The sequence below is a fragment of the Engystomops pustulosus genome, chromosome 7 (genome assembly GCF_040894005.1).
Source record: "Engystomops pustulosus chromosome 7, aEngPut4.maternal, whole genome shotgun sequence".
NCBI classification, from domain to species: Eukaryota; Metazoa; Chordata; class Amphibia; order Anura; family Leptodactylidae; genus Engystomops; species Engystomops pustulosus.
Genome location: NC_092417.1, coordinates 34750793 through 34770558, shown reverse-complemented (window position 1 = coordinate 34770558; position 19766 = coordinate 34750793). Strand labels below are relative to the sequence as shown.

General features: G+C 42.8%; 1 protein-coding gene across 6 annotated transcripts in view; it reads right to left on the bottom strand.

Moving 5' to 3' along the window:
* Positions 1-1274: 1274 nt before the first annotated feature.
* NOVA1 (NOVA alternative splicing regulator 1) overlaps positions 1275-19766 on the bottom strand; it is a 61237-nt gene continuing 42745 nt past the window's right edge. For 5 of the 6 annotated variants that reach the window (XM_072115416.1, XM_072115414.1, XM_072115418.1 and 2 more), the window contains exons 3-5: positions 9033-9199; positions 7317-7388; positions 1275-5521 (exon numbers count right to left, since the gene is read on the bottom strand). In XM_072115416.1, coding sequence (XP_071971517.1) covers positions 4514-5521; positions 7317-7388; positions 9033-9199 — 1247 coding nt within the window. In that variant the 3' untranslated portion in view covers positions 1275-4513. The remainder of the gene's footprint in view (positions 5522-7316; positions 7389-9032; positions 9200-19766) is intronic. The other variant, XM_072115417.1, reaches the window with a different exon arrangement.

Sequence of the window (19766 nt, the reverse complement as noted above, 5' to 3'; positions counted from 1 at the left end):
GCTTCAAGACGTGCTGCTGGATATGATTCGAAATGACAGGCATAGAGACCTTTCTCCGTGAACCACCACCCCCCCTCCCTTCCCTCGTGGTGAAGTTACAATTGTGGCTCTTTCTGTCAGATTTTTTTTTTTTTTCTCTAGACTGAGGAAGGAAATGAATCCATTGAATGTACCCAAAAGCTATACATAAAAATGGACAATTAACCCTGTCACGCCAGAAGAGGGACTACAATGAAATGTCTTGGAGGCCCTCCTGTGTCAGAGATTAACGGGCTGTTGACATGTTGTGCACCTTGTACAAATGACGAGAAGGCACTTAAGATTTAAGCTTCATTAAAAAGGTGTGGTATTATTCCGTCACCCGCGATTGGCTACATCTAGTAAATCGGGAGATGAACATGAACTGGGATAGCTACACGTTACGGCTATTGGTGAAATCATCAAGAATGGAGCAATGACAAGGCAACGCAACAAATTTGTGCAAAATTCTAGTGTGATAGAAGACATTTTGGGAAGGACAGGTGCCTTATTGCCAGGATGGTTCCAACATGTCAACAGTAATGGCTATAAGAGAGTCCACGTAAGAGGCTGAACGGACCCTCGTCTCTTGCCACGCAACGCCTGAACCGAATGGCACAGGGTTATTTACACTGTGAATGAAATGTATGACTCCCAGAGTCTCTCGGGAGAGAAAGATATGACAAAAGGGTCGTAAACATTTCCCCCAAGTTTCGTATAAATAGGTCTCTTAGAAGCCACCTCTCTGCTTCTCGCAGCCCTTGATATATATATATATTTTTTTTTATAGTCTGAAGCAGCTTTTCCTATTATTGTGATAAACTTTGCTCTGCTGCCTTTTTTTTGCAAAATGAATATGCTGCAATGTACATGGGTGCTGAGGACGCTGCATTAGCTTCACAGTCTATTCTCGAAGGTGACAATACATGGACTCTACGAGATGTCTTCTGCCACACGGTAGCAGGAGCTTTGTCAGTGCTGGGATACCACCTTCCGACAAGTCATTAAGAGGCTGACGTCTGTACTCAAGGTGGTATCCGGTGACTAGAGCAAATGTCTGTAATGCAGCATGTTCATTTTAGAGGAAGGATATCGGAGCATGAAAAGCTGATGACCTGGAGCTCCTGTTGGTGCACCTGCTAACACCAGGACAGTGGGGAAAATAAATCTGATAGGTATTATTCACTGTTAATGTATTATAAATGAATTGAAACTAGTGACATGCAAGGAAAATAATGAGACGGGAGACAGTGATGGTACATGATGAACAAAGCACATTTATAATGATATGAGTAAATATATTCGCATCATCGGCTAACCACTAGTTACACTGTATTGTCATAAAAACTTACAGAGCTACAGAGACTATTAACGATAAATAACCATTACCAATTAAAACACAGTTTGTACGACAGCTTTGCTCTTTCCATTTAAAAACAAGCAATATCATTCCTTTTTTTTTTTTTAATATATATCAGTTTTCTCTTTTTGAAAATGTTTTTTCTTTTTCTATAATCAAAGAGAACGTGAAAATGGAAGTAAAGAAAGAAGAAAGAAAAAAAAAAAGAAATAAAAGAAATTGACTTGATCATCAGATTGGAATGGCTGGTTCGCCCCCCGCAGCTCGAGAAGCCTATGACGCAGCTCGTGAGGATAGACAGTCGTGCGTCACCGGCCCCTCGGAAGTTGCGGGGCTCATAACAGTGAACAGAAAACTGCACAGGAGTAAGGCAGGAAGGGTTTTTTTTGGGGGGGGGGGGGGGGTGGGTAAAGGAACGGATGGGAAGAAGGTTTTAAATCAATAATCCACATTTTTTTTTTCAGCGTCCGCCACGGATGGGACACAATTGACTTGGTTAAACTAACATGGAGGTGATGAAGGTCTTTTTTTTGTTTGTTTTTTGTTTTTTTTTTTTAGTTTAATGGAAATTAAAAAAACAAAAAAAAAAGAAAAGAGATCACAGTTCAGAAAGAGAGATGCTGGACGAGAAGCCAGACGAGAGGACATCACAATCATTGTTCAGTTATCAGTTGCACAGGAGGAGCAGCGGAAAATGTCACTGAGTTGGTTATGATGGACGTTATCAATGGATTGAAGTTGAGATGGAAGGAAAACTGTTGTTTGGGAATTTCTCAGCCTGATGATCCAGAGGTAGCCAGCATTTTATTTTTTTTATTTTTTTTTTATTTTTTAGTATTATTTACTATTTTTTAATTACTTTCTTGTCCATTGAAATTGTTTTTTTTTTTGTTTTTAGTTTTTTTTTTTTTATTCGTTTGTTTGTTTTTACGACTGCATGCATAGCATGAGAAGATGCTGGGTTTATGAACGGCCACATTTCTGTGGCTTGGTGGCCCAAATGCAGAGGTTAAACATAATGATCTGGCTAGTTGGCACTCAGAAACATGGAGGAGGTGACACGTTGGAAGAAAAAAAAAAAACAACAAACAAACAAAAAAAAAAAGGCTTATTCTAAAAATAAAAATTAAGAAAATGGCCCTTGGAGGAACCTGCGCTGCGACAGGTAGACACACGCCGGAAATGAACACTACCTCAGCTAAACAAGCATGCAGGGAAGTACTGACTGAAGCCGACATAAAGATGCCCCACGGAAAAAGAACATGCAGGTAAACGACCATCGGAGCCTGCGGCGGCTGGTGGAGCCTAGCCCCGGAGGGATCAAAAACAGCTAAAAATCACAGATACTGTTCACAGTAAAATCTACATTGACAACACTAAGAGATCGCTAGTGTTAAAATTATACACAATCAGAAGCGTTTTTTTTAAAAGGCAACGCCCTCGCTAAGTCGTTGCGGATAATGAAACCTCATCAGCTAACAGTTGGCACTTTAAGTTGTTGCGCGTGTGCGTGGTTTGGCTTAAAAAAAAAAAAAAAATCTCCAATACGCACACGACGCAGCACTACATCTAAAAGGGGGGAGGATGTTAATGGATCAACTGGTGCATGGCTGGCCAGGTACTATGGGGTCTAATTAAAACCCCAGTCCTACAAACCCCAAATGAAAACCATTAACATTAATTAGTAAATGACCTTTAACTATAATTTCGACAAAAATATATATATAAAAAAAAAATAATATTCATCAAAGCTGGAGGTTGTATGGTAGAGAGGAATGCCTTCAAAATATTTAGCTGCCACAGCCCCGAACGACGGCGGGTAAAAGGTTAAACCCATGGCCGCCGTCGCGAATTGTTGCTGAACGTGTGACATCGTTGTCTCTCCAGAGTACGATGGGAAATAAGGTCAACTAGTGAAGGAGAAAAGCATGGGTGAGTAATGCGATTAAAACAAGATGGGGGGGGGGGGGTTTAGAAAGGGTTTCAGCATGAAAGGGGCAGGAGGGAAAAACCCAAACGCAAGGAGGAAAACAGACACAGCTCTTGTGAAAATCCAAAAAAAAAAGAAAAAACGTCACCCGTCAGAAGAGTTAGATCTGACGGGATCGGTGAGCCATAACATGATAAAGATGTAGCCTGGCCAGCCGGAATATTCATCGTCATACAGGTTGTTATGAAGACACTGATCTGTAAACTTACCAAAAAAGGTTATTTTTCCACAGTTTTAACCATTTTAATATATATTTTTACAGTGCTTTTTTTGCAACTATATTGCTTTTAGATAATATATATATATATATATTTCTCTTTTAAGTTTTAATTTAAAACTATTTTTTTTCTTTTTTTTTATTCCAAAACATGTATTTTTTTTACTTTTTCCCCCCCATACGCTGCCACCCCAGGGCAGGAAGCATGAGTGAAGTTGGACAGTGCTTTTGATTTTCTTTACTCCCTTTTTTGTTTTATAGGTAACTCACCCACCCAACCCCCCCCCTTCCCTGCTGTTTTCCAGCAAAACAGTAGTTCAGTTACAGCGTCACTTAGGACTAATACTGATAACTGTGCGGGTTCTGAAGGGACCAGCAACACGTGGCTCTGCGGTGCGTTACTGGACACGTCAGCCCCTCACAGAGATTAAAACCTATGCGTCACTTCATGTTTACATTCAGTTCATTTTTCAACTACAACAATGCTGGTAAAATGGCAGGCTTCAAAAAACTTTTTTTTTTTTTTAAACGTTTTTTAAAACTTTTTTTTTTGACGCGTAAACAATAAAACCTCAACGAGAGAGAGAGAGAGAGAAAGAGATATAACCTGTCGAAATCCTTTTCAAATAAAAAAAATAAAAAAACACTAAAAAAATTTTCCCCTCTCTTAAAACATCCGCAGAACATGTATTATTTACAGATGCGCTTTGTCAACACTGTTGCGTTCATTTGCATAATTATATATTATTAACCCGACGCGCACTTCCCCTGCCAATAACAAAACGAAAACAAAAAATCAAAAGTCAAATAAAAAATAAAATATAAATCGCTCCTGCAAAATACAGTACATCCATGAAAAGAAGAAGGGATAAGGGAGGGACAATTAAGTTAACATCCTGGGAAGGGGGAGGAGGACAGAAGGGGGCAATTAACCCACTTTCTGTGGGTTGGCCGCCCGAACACCTTGCTCGTAAGTGACTCGTTGCGTGATTAGATACTGGGCAGCTTGCGTGGCGGCTGGTGTGCCTGTTATGGTTACCTTACGGTTTCTGGTACCGGGGACAAACTCCCCTTTTTTGGAGATCTGTATCCTGGCGCCAGTCAACTCCTGATATTCCACCAATGTCTTGCCGCCTTTGCCAAGAATGGCACCTACTAGATTTTCTGGCACAGCAATTTCTACTACGTCCTTAGAACCGTCCGTTGACTTCTCAGTGCCCAAAATGGCGCTAGCAGCTAGTGGGGAGGCTGCCCCAAAATATCCATTGGTAGCTGCCGTGGCTGCAGCTAAGCTGCCTAGTGCAAACGTTCCAGCCGCTCCCCCTGCAGTGCCACCACCCGCAGTTGCTTCGCTGGCATAGGTAGCCAGCAAGTTGGCTGCTGCAGCTGCGGCTGGGTTAGCGCTTGCAGCGGCAGCTGCTAGGGCTCCTGTGGCTGCTGCTTGACTCAGTCCCAACCCTAAAGTATTGAGGTTGTAGCCATAACTGGCCAAGGTGTTAAGAGCTGATGTAATAGCAACTAGATCGTTGCCAGTGAATCCGGATAGAACAGCAGGGAAGGCTGCCACTCCTGCGAGGTTGGCATGTCCTAAAAGCCCAGCTGCTGCAGCAGCAGTAGGTAGAACTTCAGCAGTGTTGGCATATGGAGATCCTGTTGGATTGGAGTTAGCTACAGGTCCGGTGACATTGGCATAGCTGATGTTCAAACAGCTGCCACTCTGTGGGTCCTCCTGGATCTTCTGCACTATCAGCTCTACAGCTTTTCGGTTTTGTTCTGGCTCTCCACTTACAGTCACCACTCGTTCCTGCAGATTAATGCCATCTGGTTTCTGGGAAAGCTGTACCCATGCACCAGATTGTTCCATTACTGCCTTCACAGTGGCTCCTCCTTTTCCGATGATCAGGCCTGCAGTACTATTGGGAACGATGATCTTCACCTGAGGTCAGAAAAACAGAAGGAAGAAACCAAGGGAAAAAAAAAGAGAGATAGGTGGACATTACATCAACGACAAGTAAGATAGACAGGTCAGTGTGGTGGTGTGTTCGATGAGAGACAATTTCTAAACATTAGATATTTTACAGATAGCGGACAACCTATTGCACTATCCCATAAAAGTCAGACTAGGGTGGTCTGCCCAGTTAACCAACTCGGTCTCGAATCTATGCCAAAAAGGCTAAAAAGTGGTGGGCTGACCATACACAATATAAAATGGTCTCTCAAAAGGACAAGTTAAATTTCAATAGCCAAATTATTTATTTCCCTGACATCCCTGGAGAGGCTTTCAAACATATTAGAAGGTTGGCCGGTCCAATCAAAATCGGAGGAGTTGACCGGCATTAACCTAGTGTGTATGTTCAGCCTTATTCTGGTAACATGACTCGCTTCCAGTTATTCAACATTATTCCCATGTCACATGATTTACATATTGTCAAATAGGACAGAAATTACGGCATGGCACAGTTTTAGATTTGTTATAGACATTAAGATCTCCCGGGCCTTTATGATTTTCATTTCATTCATTATGAGAATAGGATAAAAAAAATTACAAAACTCATGAAAAAGGGTTAAAGGTTGAGCGCTACCCGATTGTGGCAATACGAGGGAGCTCATGATAAAAATACCCATGAATAACAAAAACGCTGGCAGGACCAAAGAGCGCAGAGTGTAATTGACTGTAATGTAACGTTGTAATGAAATGATTGATCTAATTATGTCTGCCTGGTTATCAGTAGTGACCTCGATGTGAGGTAGGGGGGTTGTATGACCGTCCTTGCTGCCTTCTTTGCTTGTATCCAAATGGAGATCTTGATGGGTCTATTGTGTAACACTCAAGCAACCTTGAAAGGCCGAGATAGTATTTGCAGCTCAACCATAAAGCAAACAATGTAAATCACGTGACATTGGAACATGATGGGGGGGGGGGGGGTCTTTTAATTGTAGAGTCATATTCTTTAAATTGGTAGATTTGCGGAGAACAATAAAGGGATTACTTAAGTCATTATGAAAGACGTCATGAGATCTGATATTGGGGTCACTGATATATGTGAAAGTCAATGTTAAATCATCAATTCTTTATTTATTACCAGTTTCTCCGTTACCATAAAAAAAAAACACTTAAAATAAAAGTACAAATTGCAATAAATCTTATAAAAAAACAAATTAAAAGTAATGGAACCAATGCAGAATATAATGGAAGTAATGAATCTTAAGAACAATGTCAACTGTTGTTCTAACACTATACGTGGCCACTTTGTGAGGTCCTATAATCTTTTTTTTTAAATGATCAGGTGATCTGTCCTCAAGCTATCATGTAGGCTTTAATTTGCATATGTTTCCCCATGGGGCAGTGCCGATATGTCTACCTAATGTGAACCAGTAGAACCAGTCGAAGAAGGAGACATTTCAACCACCACGTGTGAAGTCAACTAAGGAGCCTCACATTGTACATTGATGTTCTGTGGCCTCCTGACTCTTCTACTGGGGGAAAGAAGGAGATGTTTTCTTCTCTTGGTGTCTGGCATATGGTTACTATTCTCTCCCTGTTCATTTATCCTAAATTCGACTTAATCTGTATGTGTAATCTGGAGGTGTTGGGAGGAATAGCTTGGTATGGTGGACTTCTTTAGAACCTTGTCCATGTATATTATATATCATGATGATGGGCCCTACCATGTGGATGGAGCTGTACTCCCTCACGTGAATAACATGAAATATGGAGAATGGTACTGTACCTGGCTGGCTCTGGAGATGGTCATGGGGTCGGATGGAGAGGACTTGGTGGCTGGTGGTAATGATGACAATGTCTGCAGAACAAAGCAGGGTCAGAAGCAGAATTCAATCAGCCCTAGTAATAACTTCACCCCTTCAATGCCAGCATCTGCCTTTTTGGGGGAAAACGAAGCAGCGCAGACCTGTCTGGCCATGAAGAAGTCAAACCAAAGAATAGGGGGAGAAAAATAAAAGGTAAAAAGCATTCCCGGGAACAGCAAGGGTGAGAGGAGGATGGATGAGATCGGATTAGTGATACAAATTAAATCAGTTTCAGCAGGAAAGTTATAAAAAAGAAAAAAAAAAGGAAAAAAAAAATCCCACCGCGAGCTGTGTACATAAAGCAAATCAGTGTTGTGTAACTGTATAAAAGTTATAAAGAAAATTTCCTTTCTCAATAATAACAATAGCAAGCTTACACAATATATGGAACAATACTAAGGGAATAGGGGGTTATTAGAGGGGGTTTAACACAGGAATCGGGGTCACAGGTTAAATCATGTCACATGTATTTTCAGGATAAATACAATAGAGACTTGTCCTGGTGAAGAAGCTGAAGCAGAACGTGGTCATAAAATGTTATAATCACATAATATACTACATGACACCACTGAGAGCAAGAAAGAGATAAACTCCAAGGGGAGCAGCAGGCCAGTCAGTCACCCGACACCACACCACTTTTAACCAGATTTTATCGGGTTAAAGGGGGTGTTGTGAGCCTTTTAGGGGCGGAGTTTAGTAAGCCATTGGATAACTGATGTGAGCAGGCTCAGGTCATTCACGCGAATGAGCCGGCTCTTTGTGCCGGCTCATTCGCGAACGACTCATCACTAGAGTCAGCCAAACAACAAACCTTGCAACAAACCAGAAGTAACTACTAGAAACCTTGCAATCTATTTTATCGCCTTAAAGTGCTTCCTTCTAAAATTACTTTGCCTGTTATTGTCATCCCTCCTAATCTGCTTTTCACTGAAATCTTGGCTAAATTCCATCTTGCTAGCAACAAGACAGACAGACGCTCACCGAGGTGTCAGATTACATAGAGACTCTGCCGAGGGAAGGGGGAGAGGTGAGAATCCACATCTACAACAAAAGACCAAGCCAGAAGTAAAAGGTCCAGTCTAATGTATAGAAGCAGGATCTGCAGTACATAAGTGCCACCACTATTCACCAGATGGAGCTCTGCTTCCGGCTGTGTCCACTGTATAGGTTCATGGAACAGCCGATTAGGGTAGGATCCTGATACCTAACCTCACCAATTAACATCTTATATTTTTCATAGGTGATCAGAGGACCAGATATCCCCTTTAAGTCTAAATGTACAACTAATGTAAAACTAATGCAAAAATGTAGTGAGAGCAATTTGCCTAAAACCTCATCAAAGTTCAGTAAATCAGGGTGTGGTATGCTGCGAATACCTTTTTATATGACATTGTGTGATCTACTGAAATGAATACAGCAGCCAGTGCAGATACTGTCGGAAATTGCAGAACTGGAAAGTCCCGCAGTCCTGCTAGCTAGTGCCGCGTTACATAATAATTATTCTTTATGACTTCCTGCTAGCAAAGCACTTGGCGATGGCTCTCATTTTTTCCATTTTTGGGGGGACCTAAATTTAACTCAAAGTGGTGAGATAGATAGCACTGAAAAGGAAATCCCTCTGTAACATAGACACGTACTTGTTTGATACGATCAGGATTAACCGTAGTCTGTGGTTGCAGGATGCTGACCGGTTCCGTCTTAGCCACGTTCTGTGGCATTTCCCGAATTTTCTCTGCAATGAAGCCATGGACAGCATTGAGAGCTTCTACTGTGCCCTGGATCAGACAGACCCGTTCTGTGGTACCTGAGAAGAGAGGGAGGTCCATGTTACAAATCTCATTTTACACCGACATCAAAACAGAAAATAGATACTGTACTGCACCAATATGATCGGCAATTTTGGTCAAATTGATCGATGTGAATTAGTCGATGAGAGTGATCTATGTACATATCACTTTATATGATCGACGTTCATTTTCCATATTTTTCACCAGAAAAACCTCCTGCTGTAAAAATGTAAAATACAGGCGGTCCCCTACTTGAGAACACCCGACTTACATACGACCCATAGTTACAAACAGATCTCTGGATTTTGGTAATTTACTGTACTTTAGCCCTAAGCTACAATAAACAGCTGTAACAGTTATTAAAGGTGCCTGCAATGAAGCTTTAGTGTTAATCCTGGTTCTTAGGACAACCTAACATTTTTAAAATCCAATTTTCACAGAGACCAAAAATATTTTGACTGGGGTTAGTTACAATGATAAAAGATACAGTTCCGACTTACATACAAATTCAACTTAAGAACAAACCTGCAGAACCTATCCTGTACGTAACCCGGGGACTGCCTGTACTTATAATTGCTCCCTTACAAATAAAGATGTGCAAAATGTATCCTAGTTGTACTTAAGCTAGATATAGATTTGGAGCACCTCACTAGACAGCCATGACTCTTCACCTTTCTTACCTTCAACTATTAATTTTGTTCAGGCTCCTTTGTGACTTTAAAGCCAAACCCCTTGTATAAACCACGCCTCTTCCTGCAAAGCCATAATCCCTGTATAAACCACACCTCTTCCTGTCAAGCCATACCCCTTGTATAAACCCCACCTCTTCCTGTTAAGCCATACCCCTTGTATAAACCACACCTCTTCCTGTCAAGCCATAATCCCTGTATAAACCACACCTCGTCCTGCCAAGCAATACCTCCTCGTTTAAACCACTCCTCTTTCTGTGAACCCATACACCTTGTATAAACCCCACCTCTTCCTGTCAAGCCATATCCCTTGTATAAACCACTCCTCTTTCTGTGAACCCATACCCCTTGTATAAACCACACCTCTTTATGCCACGCCACAACACTTGTATAAACCACACCTCTTCATGCCAAGCCATAACCCCTATATAAACCACACCTCTTCCCACTAAGCCACTACCCTTGTATAAGCCTCACCTCTTCCCACTAAGCCACAACACTTGTATAAGCCACACCTCTTCCCAATAAGCCACACTCCTTTTTGAAGACACTGTTGGAGGCATATAAAGAGTATAAAAAACACTAGGTCTGGTGGGTGTACTTTAGTAAAAGCAATTTTATTTTGTTTGTGGTCAAGGCTCACCATGGAGCAGTATCCGCCAAGAAATAATACCACACTAAGCTGTCCTGTCCAGGGAAAAAAATGACTCCGGCTATCCACCTGCAGGATAGATATTCTAGATGTATGCATGAGCTCTGTGTTTTAGAAAGACAGACACCATCAATATCTTTTTGCTGGTAAACAGTCGGCGAGTAGAAGAAGAATTATCTCCCTCTATTTTAGTGCTTTTTGCCTCCATAAAGTGGCATAGCAATTCTCAGCGGTGATCCGTGCGCCTGCCACGCCGCCAGAGCTGTGGTTACCATTGGTAATAAAAATAAAAGCTGTAAATCAACAAACTCAGGGAAAACGTTGTCATGTTTAAAAGCTTTCAGCCTTCATTAGTGTCTGAAAGGAACAGCAGGGTCCTTCATCATCATCACTGGGCTGACAGGGCAGAGCGCTGGATTAAAATGCTGCTGAGAAGTGCTCACATAAAGCCAAAAAAAACCTCTGGATAAGTACTTCCCGGAGCAGAGTATAAATCAGTGCGACACAACGTTTGCCACTAGGGGCACTGCATCCCGCTTCTGCTGTCATTGCCAGATGTATATATTAAATCTCACAAAGAGAATCAAAGAGGAGGCAAACTAACAAAATCTTATTCCATCCTCATCACTCAAGATTTAATAAAGAGCTCTGATACAACAGTGATGTGTAAAGATTTATATCATGTGACATATTCACCTTCAGATTCTACCTTCTAAAAATATATATATATGCCCGCTTTACTACAAGTCTTGATGTCCTGTGTTCTACCCCCTACTATACTACAAGTCTTAACGTCTTCTCTGTCAGTCTTCTTCCCCCCTGTCTCATCCATACTAAATGTATCAATGTCCTGTTTTCTGTCCCTTACCTCTCTGATATACTACAAGTATCAATATCTCTTCTCCCCCTACCCCTATGCTATACGACAAGTATCAATATGCCTTGTTCTCCCCCTACCCCTCTGCTATACTACAAGTATCAATATGCTTTGTGCTCCCCCTACACCTCTGCTATACTACAAGTATCAATATCCTTTGTTCTACCCCTACTCCTCTGCTATACTACAAGTATCAATATCCTTTGTTCTACACCCTACCGCTCTGCTATACTACAAGTGTCAATGTCTATTGTACTCCAGATACCCCTCTCCTATACCACAAGTATCAATATCCCCTGTCCTCCCACCCCTCTGCTATACCACAAGTAACAATGTCCTGTGTTTTTCTCCTACCTCTCTGCTAAACTACAAGCATCAATGTCCCTTGTTCTCCCACTACCCCTCTGCTATATTACAAGTATCAATGTCCCTTGTCCCCCCAGCCCTATACTATACTACAAGTATCAATGTCGCTCATTCTGCCCCCAGCCCTCTACTATACTACAAGTATAAATGCCCCTTGTTTGCCCCCTACCTCTCTGCTATACTACATGTATCAATGTCCCTCGTTCTGCCCCCTACCTCTCTGCTGTCCTTCCATGATCATAACACCAGTGGCTGGAGATGTGGTTAGTTATTTAAAGAAACATTCACATTATCCATGTACTCATCATAGTGACTAGTTCCAATGTGTCCCACTTTAAGTTCTTTTGTCCTTTAAATAAATTCACTGCATAAATAATTTATAGAATATATGTAAAGTACAGTGATGATAGAATTTAACCTCTGCTAGACTTGCTTTTCTGATCTTGGTGACTCATATTGGTGTCTGTGTTTCCATGGGTAATTGGATTTATTTTTAGTGGGAATGCTTGAAAATTCTAAGGTATTTGCAAGATAAATAGTTTGGGACTTACTTGAGTCTTTATATTGAATATTGTATACCACAGATTTACGAGGGTCACCTGTAGGATTTTTACAGCAGCTAAAGGGACGTCCCATGAGTAAGAACATACATGGCTGGATTTAGACATGTGGGGTGCAAAATCTGGTGGGGGCCCCACTGAATGTAGTCCAGACAGTGGTACACATTACTATTCTAAACGTTCTCCTACTTCCATGTTAGCCTCGCTGCTGGTACAGTGGCAGTAGTACTGACTACTAGCCCTAGTCACCACGCCAGTCCCAGGTGCTACTGCTCTCCTCCACTAACAGATCGGGTTGAGTGATCTGTGAGGAAGTAAACCTTACACTGATTGGCTAGGACTTGACTGGCAGCCAGTCCAGCCAACCATTGATAGGTACTAAGGAGGGGATCAGGTGTCAATGCAGCTGCTCATCAGTGGACATTGCTGGTGGGGGCCGCCTTATGAGTAAAGTGATGGGGGTCCTGGGGCTCACGCCCATGGAGCCCTCCCTATAATCTGGCCCTGAGTAGATGAGATCCAACAACAGTTACCTAATTACAAAGCAGGCACATTAAGTGAAAGAAGTCATATAAGATATTTCCATAACACATCCAAAGGGGTTTGAAACCGTTTCAAATGATGATACTGGTGCTTTGGTCCAGACATGTCCTAAGGTGATGATATTTTCTTCACCATTCACTGTTGAAGCCGTTGAGGCCAGTCACTGGCCTCAGGGGTTGCACGTACATGAGACCAGTGATTGGCTGCGGAGGTCAGCTACAATGAAGACAACGTCACAACTTTAGGACCAGCAGTGGAGTGAAAATAGTGGGAATATTTTAAAGGTAAGTAGGAGTTTTTTTTCCTATTGAGGATTTTTTTTCCTATTGAGGAATATCTCTTTTATAACGCCCGTGATCTTGCTAATATCTTTTTTAGGCGCATTAATTGCTCGTCTTTTCTCCAGCCCCTGGTGTGACTCCAGCGAGAGCTCAATAGTCACTGTCTCCAGATGCAGGGGGGAGGTCCTAGGTGCAAATACTCTGCCTCTTTATCATTTAAATACAAATATAATGAAATCTTAATGTGTTGCCCCAACCACTTAAAGACTACGAGTCCTAATTGTAACAATTAGCAGGCGAAGGGAATGTGCTAATTGTTCGGAGTGGCTAATTGCTGGTGTGCGCCTGTCACTGGATGAAAACTGTATTTATCGTGCACCCCCAACCCCCAGACACCATCCTCTGCAAAAGGAAGGGAATCTCAGGGTAACGGATACAGAAGATATCTCTCCCGGGAGATCCTCGGATCTCACCACAACTTTTTTAACGCTTTCTTGGCAGTCAGGTGCTAATTGCGTGAAGCTGCAGAATATAGAGGTGAGACGCCCCTGCAGTTCTCTCTTAGGAGACTTTGAAAAAGTTCAACCAGATTTAGGAAGTGTTACGATTACTATAACACTAAACAGCAATATCAGAGACCCTTTCAGCAGCTCGGTGGAGTGACGTCTCACAGTAGAGAGAATCAGACCCATCCTGCGTTATACACGGGGTAGGCCCCTACTAAAAATGTGCAATGCTTGACTTCACCTGTGGTGGCGCTGCAGGTAAGCAGGACATTATTGAAAGAAACTCCCGAGAACTTGTGGGATTTACCAGCCCAAACCTAGATTACTTAAAAGGGCTTTCTACTTTCCACAATTAAATATCATTGTTTGTCTAATGTATAAAAAGTTATACAATTTTCCAGTATTCTTTCAGCATTAATTCCTCACAGTTTTCTAGATCTCTGCTTGCTGTCATTCTATCTGGAAGCTTCATTGTTTACTCCCTGTGGATAGGAGTTCCAGTGATGTCACACAGGTGCATGACTCATTATACCCCTGATCATGTGGTGTCACACAGGTGCATGACTCATCATACCCCTGGTCATGTGGTGTCACACAGGTGCATGACTCATTATACCCCTGATCATGTGGTGTCACACAGGTGCATGACTCATTATACCCCTGGTCATGTGATGTCACACAGATGCACTACTCTTATTTCCCTGGTCATGTGATCGCACACAGGTGAACGGCCCGTTATTTCCCTGCCCATGTGTTTTCACACAGGTGCACGGCTCGTTATATCCCTGGTCATGTGATGTCACACAGGTGCACGACTCGTTATATCCCTGGTCATGTGATGTCACACAGGTGCAGGGCTCGTTATATCCCTGGTCATGTGATGTCACACAGGTGCACGACTCGTTATATCCCTGGTCATGTGATGTCACCCAGGTGCACGGCTCGTTATATCCCTGATCATGTGATGTCAAACAGGTGCACGGCTCGTTATATCCCTGGTCATGTGGTGTCGCACAGGTGCACGGCTCGTTTTATCCCTGATCATGTGATGTCACATGACTTTTTATTATGCAAATTTTTATTAGACAAATAATAAAAGAGTTATTTATGGAAATCGGACAACAGATGAGCTGAGTTCATTGTGCAAGTTTGTCGGACCAGAAATTGCACATGATGCTACAAACCTAAAAGGAGGAAGTTTAGGCGCCATACTAGCTGAAAGGAAAGGTCATGGGTGATCGGATAATGATGACCTATCCTAAGGAAAGGTCATCAGTAGTAAAATCCTATTAAGCTTACACCCACTTCTAATGACTTTGTACCCGTTACATTATTCCGGAAAGTTATGTTATATATTATATTACAGGAACAATGATACACAAGTCGTTTGGTTACTCCAAGAATATCAGATGCCGGAAACGGAATAATAAACCTCCATAACTGGAAGTGAATGGGTTAATGTGTCAGATGCTCTGCAGGGTTTAACTCCTTTTCAAGCTTTGATTCCTGCTGCTATAATCTGCCAAATGCCTTAATAATCCCAGACCGAGGGGGTAGTGGTTTTTTGTGTGTGATTAAGGATGCATACATACATGTGGGATGAATACTGGGATGTAGATTAGAGGGATGACACCGGGATACATATTAATAAGTGATTAGAAGTCATTACTGATGCGCAGAGAAGTAAAGGGAATGCACCATGACTAAACGTCTCAGACTGGAAGATAAATTGTTATGTATGTATCAGACTGATCTGTGATGTGAGCGGCAGATCGGATCCATCCCGGACTGGAGAGCTGGGCTTCCGGCATAGAACCAGCGCCTGTAATGTGAGAGGCAGCCTGGGGGCCTACAACTACTGCCAATATAACCTACCTGAAAGCAGTCATCCAGTGGTGTGCCCTCCCTGACTGTTCCTATTATACGATCCCTGTCAGTATCCTGCTATCAAGCTGCTGTCAATTACGGCTCCTGTTATGGGGTCTGGTCAGCACCCTGCTGGCTAGCCGTTGTTTCTGACTATTTCTGTTGTAGGGTCCCTGTCAGAACCCCTCTATTTCTTCTATTTCTGTTGTAGGGTCCCTGTCAGCACCCTGATGCCTAGCCTTTTCTTCTTACTATTTCTGTTGTAGGGTCCATGTCAGAACCCCTCTATTTCTTTTGTTGGGTCCCTGTCCCCTGTCCCTGTATAATACAATACAATGAATGAGCCTAGACTGGAGTGTTCCTTTAAGATCCAACAGCCAAGGATACATGCTCACACAATGGCTGGTGATAGGCAGTACCCATACATCAATGAGTCAGGGTCGGTGGGGAGGGACACATTGGTGGGACTCTCTACACCTACATGACATCTTAGAAGCCTAATGCACATATATGATCATTAACAAAGTAGATGACACATATATATATATACTGATATTAATATCATATTCCACTATATAGACGCCTGTCCTATGCCAGACTCTTATGAATGTCGGGGCAGCATGGCGGCTGAGTGGGTGACACTACAGCCTTGCAGCGCTGGGGTCCTGGGTTCAATTCCCACCCAGGTCAACATCTGCAAAGAGTTTGTATGCGCTCTCCGTGTTTGCGTGGGTTTCCTCCAGGTCTCTGGTTTCCTCTCACACTCCACAAAACATACTGATAGGTTATTTAGATTGTGAGCCCCATTGGGGACAGGGGCCAATTTGTCATGCTCTGTGCAGCGCTGCATAATCTGTGTGTGCTATATAAATAAAGAATTATTATTATTATTATTAATGACACCCTTTCCAGGTGGTTACTCATTTTGCTCAGGGCTCTTTGTTATCCCTAATAGTAGAACTGAAATCAGAATAAAGACTACTACAAAATTGCTCATCAATAGGCATAACACATGTACAGCAATGGCTGCACGACGGCTACTATATTTACTAGACTGCAGAATTTACAGGCTTACTTCCAAAAGATGAACTTCTAGACAAGGTTTTATTACCCGGCTATTTCATGTTGTCACCACTAGAGGGGGGTAGTATACATGGACATGTTTATAAAGCAGATTTAAAGGGAATCTAAGGATTCTTGAGCCTTTGTGATTCAAGGGCAAATTTCACCTTTTGGATGCTGCGGTCTATTGCTGAATACTTATTAGTAACTTTTATCCTTGGTGTGAACAGGGGTGTACAGTCAAACCCAAGGAATCATTATGTGTCCTGGATATACTGCAGCCGAATCAGCCTCTGTATAGGACCCAGGATCCGGTATAATAGTCCTGATGTGTGACTGGCAGATCCCTTTGTGCTATTTTCCCCATTTTCTGCAGCTCCGCTACTCGCCTTGTTAAAAATGAAGTCCTGTGACATCATCGTGACACCGCCAGTTTCCCTGGCAACGAGCCGACGGAGCATTGTGTATTTTCAATTGAGTGACAGGGAACTAAATATTTTATTTCGCTTTTTTTTTTTCGTGCCGCTGGAACCTGGCCGTTGCCATGGCAACCAAGTTTCAGCTGCTTGTAGGGTGATCATCCAAGGCCATCAATCCCACAGCCTGCCGGAGAATATTTCATTCCGTTGGGTGGTTTCCTTTTTTTTCCTCTTGTCCTTGCTAGGACAGCAGTGGTCAGGCGATCTCCAGTGATCGATGCTCATTAGTCTTGCTCTCATTTAGATTAGATTTGCAGGTTTTTTGTAGCTACTAGAAAGTATAAAATCATCCGGAATTCCAACTATTTCATTACTTGCACCGGCATGTGCGCCGCCAATACGTAAAAGTATGACTACGCTTTCTGTGCGGGTGATATTTACGATCATTTGCCAGTCCGATTCAAGGTCAATGGCCAAATAGGATCACCCATTGAGCTCCTAGGCCCAGGATGAGCAGCAGTTTAACCAGGGAATAATAGATGTAGCCAGTGTTGCACTGGGATTCCTTGAGCCTACCAGATAAAATTATTGGGGGACATTTATCATACAGCGGCACATGTGTGATCCCACTGCTTAAGAGCAGAACCTGGCGTAGGATTTGTGCCGGTTTCACATCGGTATACAAGCCCTGATAAATGTCCCCCATTCGCTGGGAAATAGACGATTACAAATTGGGTTATCCTCTGGGATCCTGTATTAGGCAAGAGTTTGGGCCCACCGGTGGACTCTCAGATCCTCTGGTGGGCCAGTCCAATGCTGAATGTGGTACTCTGCACCATAAATCGCGGTGATGCAGCCAGATGAGTCCAGCAGAACTCCAGGCACAGTGTGGGAATGGGACCCATCCCATGGACACGGCCTTGTATTCAGAGCGAGTGAATGAATCCTCAGGAGGGATCTATTCTTTCTAGGTCAGAGCAGTCATCTTATATTACATACCGTATATACTCAAGCATAAGCCGACCCAAGTATAAACCGAGGTTCCTAATGTTACCACAAAAACCTGGTAAAACCTATATTTTTTTACTCAAGTATAAGCCGTTTGGGTTTTCAGCACATTTTTTTGTGCTGAAAAACTAGGCTTATACTCGAGTATATATGGTAGTTGTAATGTATAGGCATCTGGATGCAACGAATACATGCAAACCAAAGTACTGGATGTAGTGAGGAGTTAATGGGCGGCCTCCGTTCTGGATGATCCGTCCTATATTTGTCGGTTCTGTATCCTGCTGTGGAATGTAAAACCGTAGGGAGTTCCAGGGCCTTAGTCTAAGCTGCGGAGCGAGAGGAGGCAGCTGTTCCTTTCTGAGCCATCATCAGAGCTATTAACATGAGGGGTTGTTCCTTATCTCCCTGACACAAGCCTTGTCCTAGATGGGTACTTTCTTATTCTCAGTCCATCTGTGCGGAGGAGGTGGGGGGGGGGCTTTCTGATGACCCCTGACCCCCTTTTCCTTTTACCTTTTCTGGACTAAAAGTGATTTTGATACCCAATCAGTAACATATAATCCCATTAGTGCATAACATGAGAGAGTGTGTGTGTAGGGGGGAGGCAAAATACACACATTCTGATACATCAAATGAGGAATGGACAAACCAAATATTGACACCATCTGGTATAATAACAGGCACTCTATTATACTGGAGCACCGTCTGGGGAAAGCAGATTATAGCCCCTGTTACATGGAGTCCGATGGATTTCTGGATTCTGTTACCGACATCACTGGGAGAAATCGTGGTCCATTAGACCGCCTCTGCTTTCTTCTATGGGGGGTTCTGAATCGGATTTTGAGGCAAGATGATGGTTTCTTACTAATTGTTCACAATAAGAAAATGCTAGGTGTGTCAGACTGGGGCTCCATGGGCCCACTTAGTAAAAAAACAGATCCCAGTAACCTGCAAATTAATTTGTCTACTCCTGTACCTCTTGTGTGGGTACAGTATTAGGGAGGATTCTGGGCCCACCGGGGAATCCTCTGATACTCTGGTGGGCCAGTCCGAAACTGATCTAATATTGTCTTGTTTCAGGTGTATGCATGTTCTAGGAATCTGGGTAAGGAATATGCAAATATGTTTTCCAGGATGGACCTGTATTGTCTATGTATGCAAATATCCGCCTGCTCACTATTTAACCATTTATATATCCATCCAGGACCCATTTTTTGCTTTGCTTCCCCCATCCCTAATATCTTTTTAGCTAAGGGCTAAGGCTACCCGCTGCAAGGTGATCTCTATATAAAGGGCACTGGATGTAAATAGGGGGTCTATGATTATCCCCCTGGCCTAACTGTTTGCAGGGCCTGTGCCAGCACTGGGCATACCCACATAAGGCTGTACATAAGGGATCCATAGGGGATGAGGGGCTTTATATAAAATAACCACGAGGGGGCTGTTTTGTATGATAAACTAGGGAATATTTCAGGGAACAGGAAGAGTTTTAGTTTCTGCATTCTTAATGCCGCCACATGAGTTCACTGCAAAGGGGCCCACTGAGGCTCTGTCACCCAGGGGCCTACTGAAACCAGGAGCCGTCCCTGGCTGTTTTTGTCTGTCAATCCGGCGATATGTCAGGGTCAGGCAGCCGAACCCAAACTCTGAACCCAAGCATTGGGTCCTCTCATCTCTAATTGTGACCTTACACAGAAAACTATAAGACAATGCTCGATCGAGTGTGGGTTTAAAAATTTAAGAAATATCAATGTG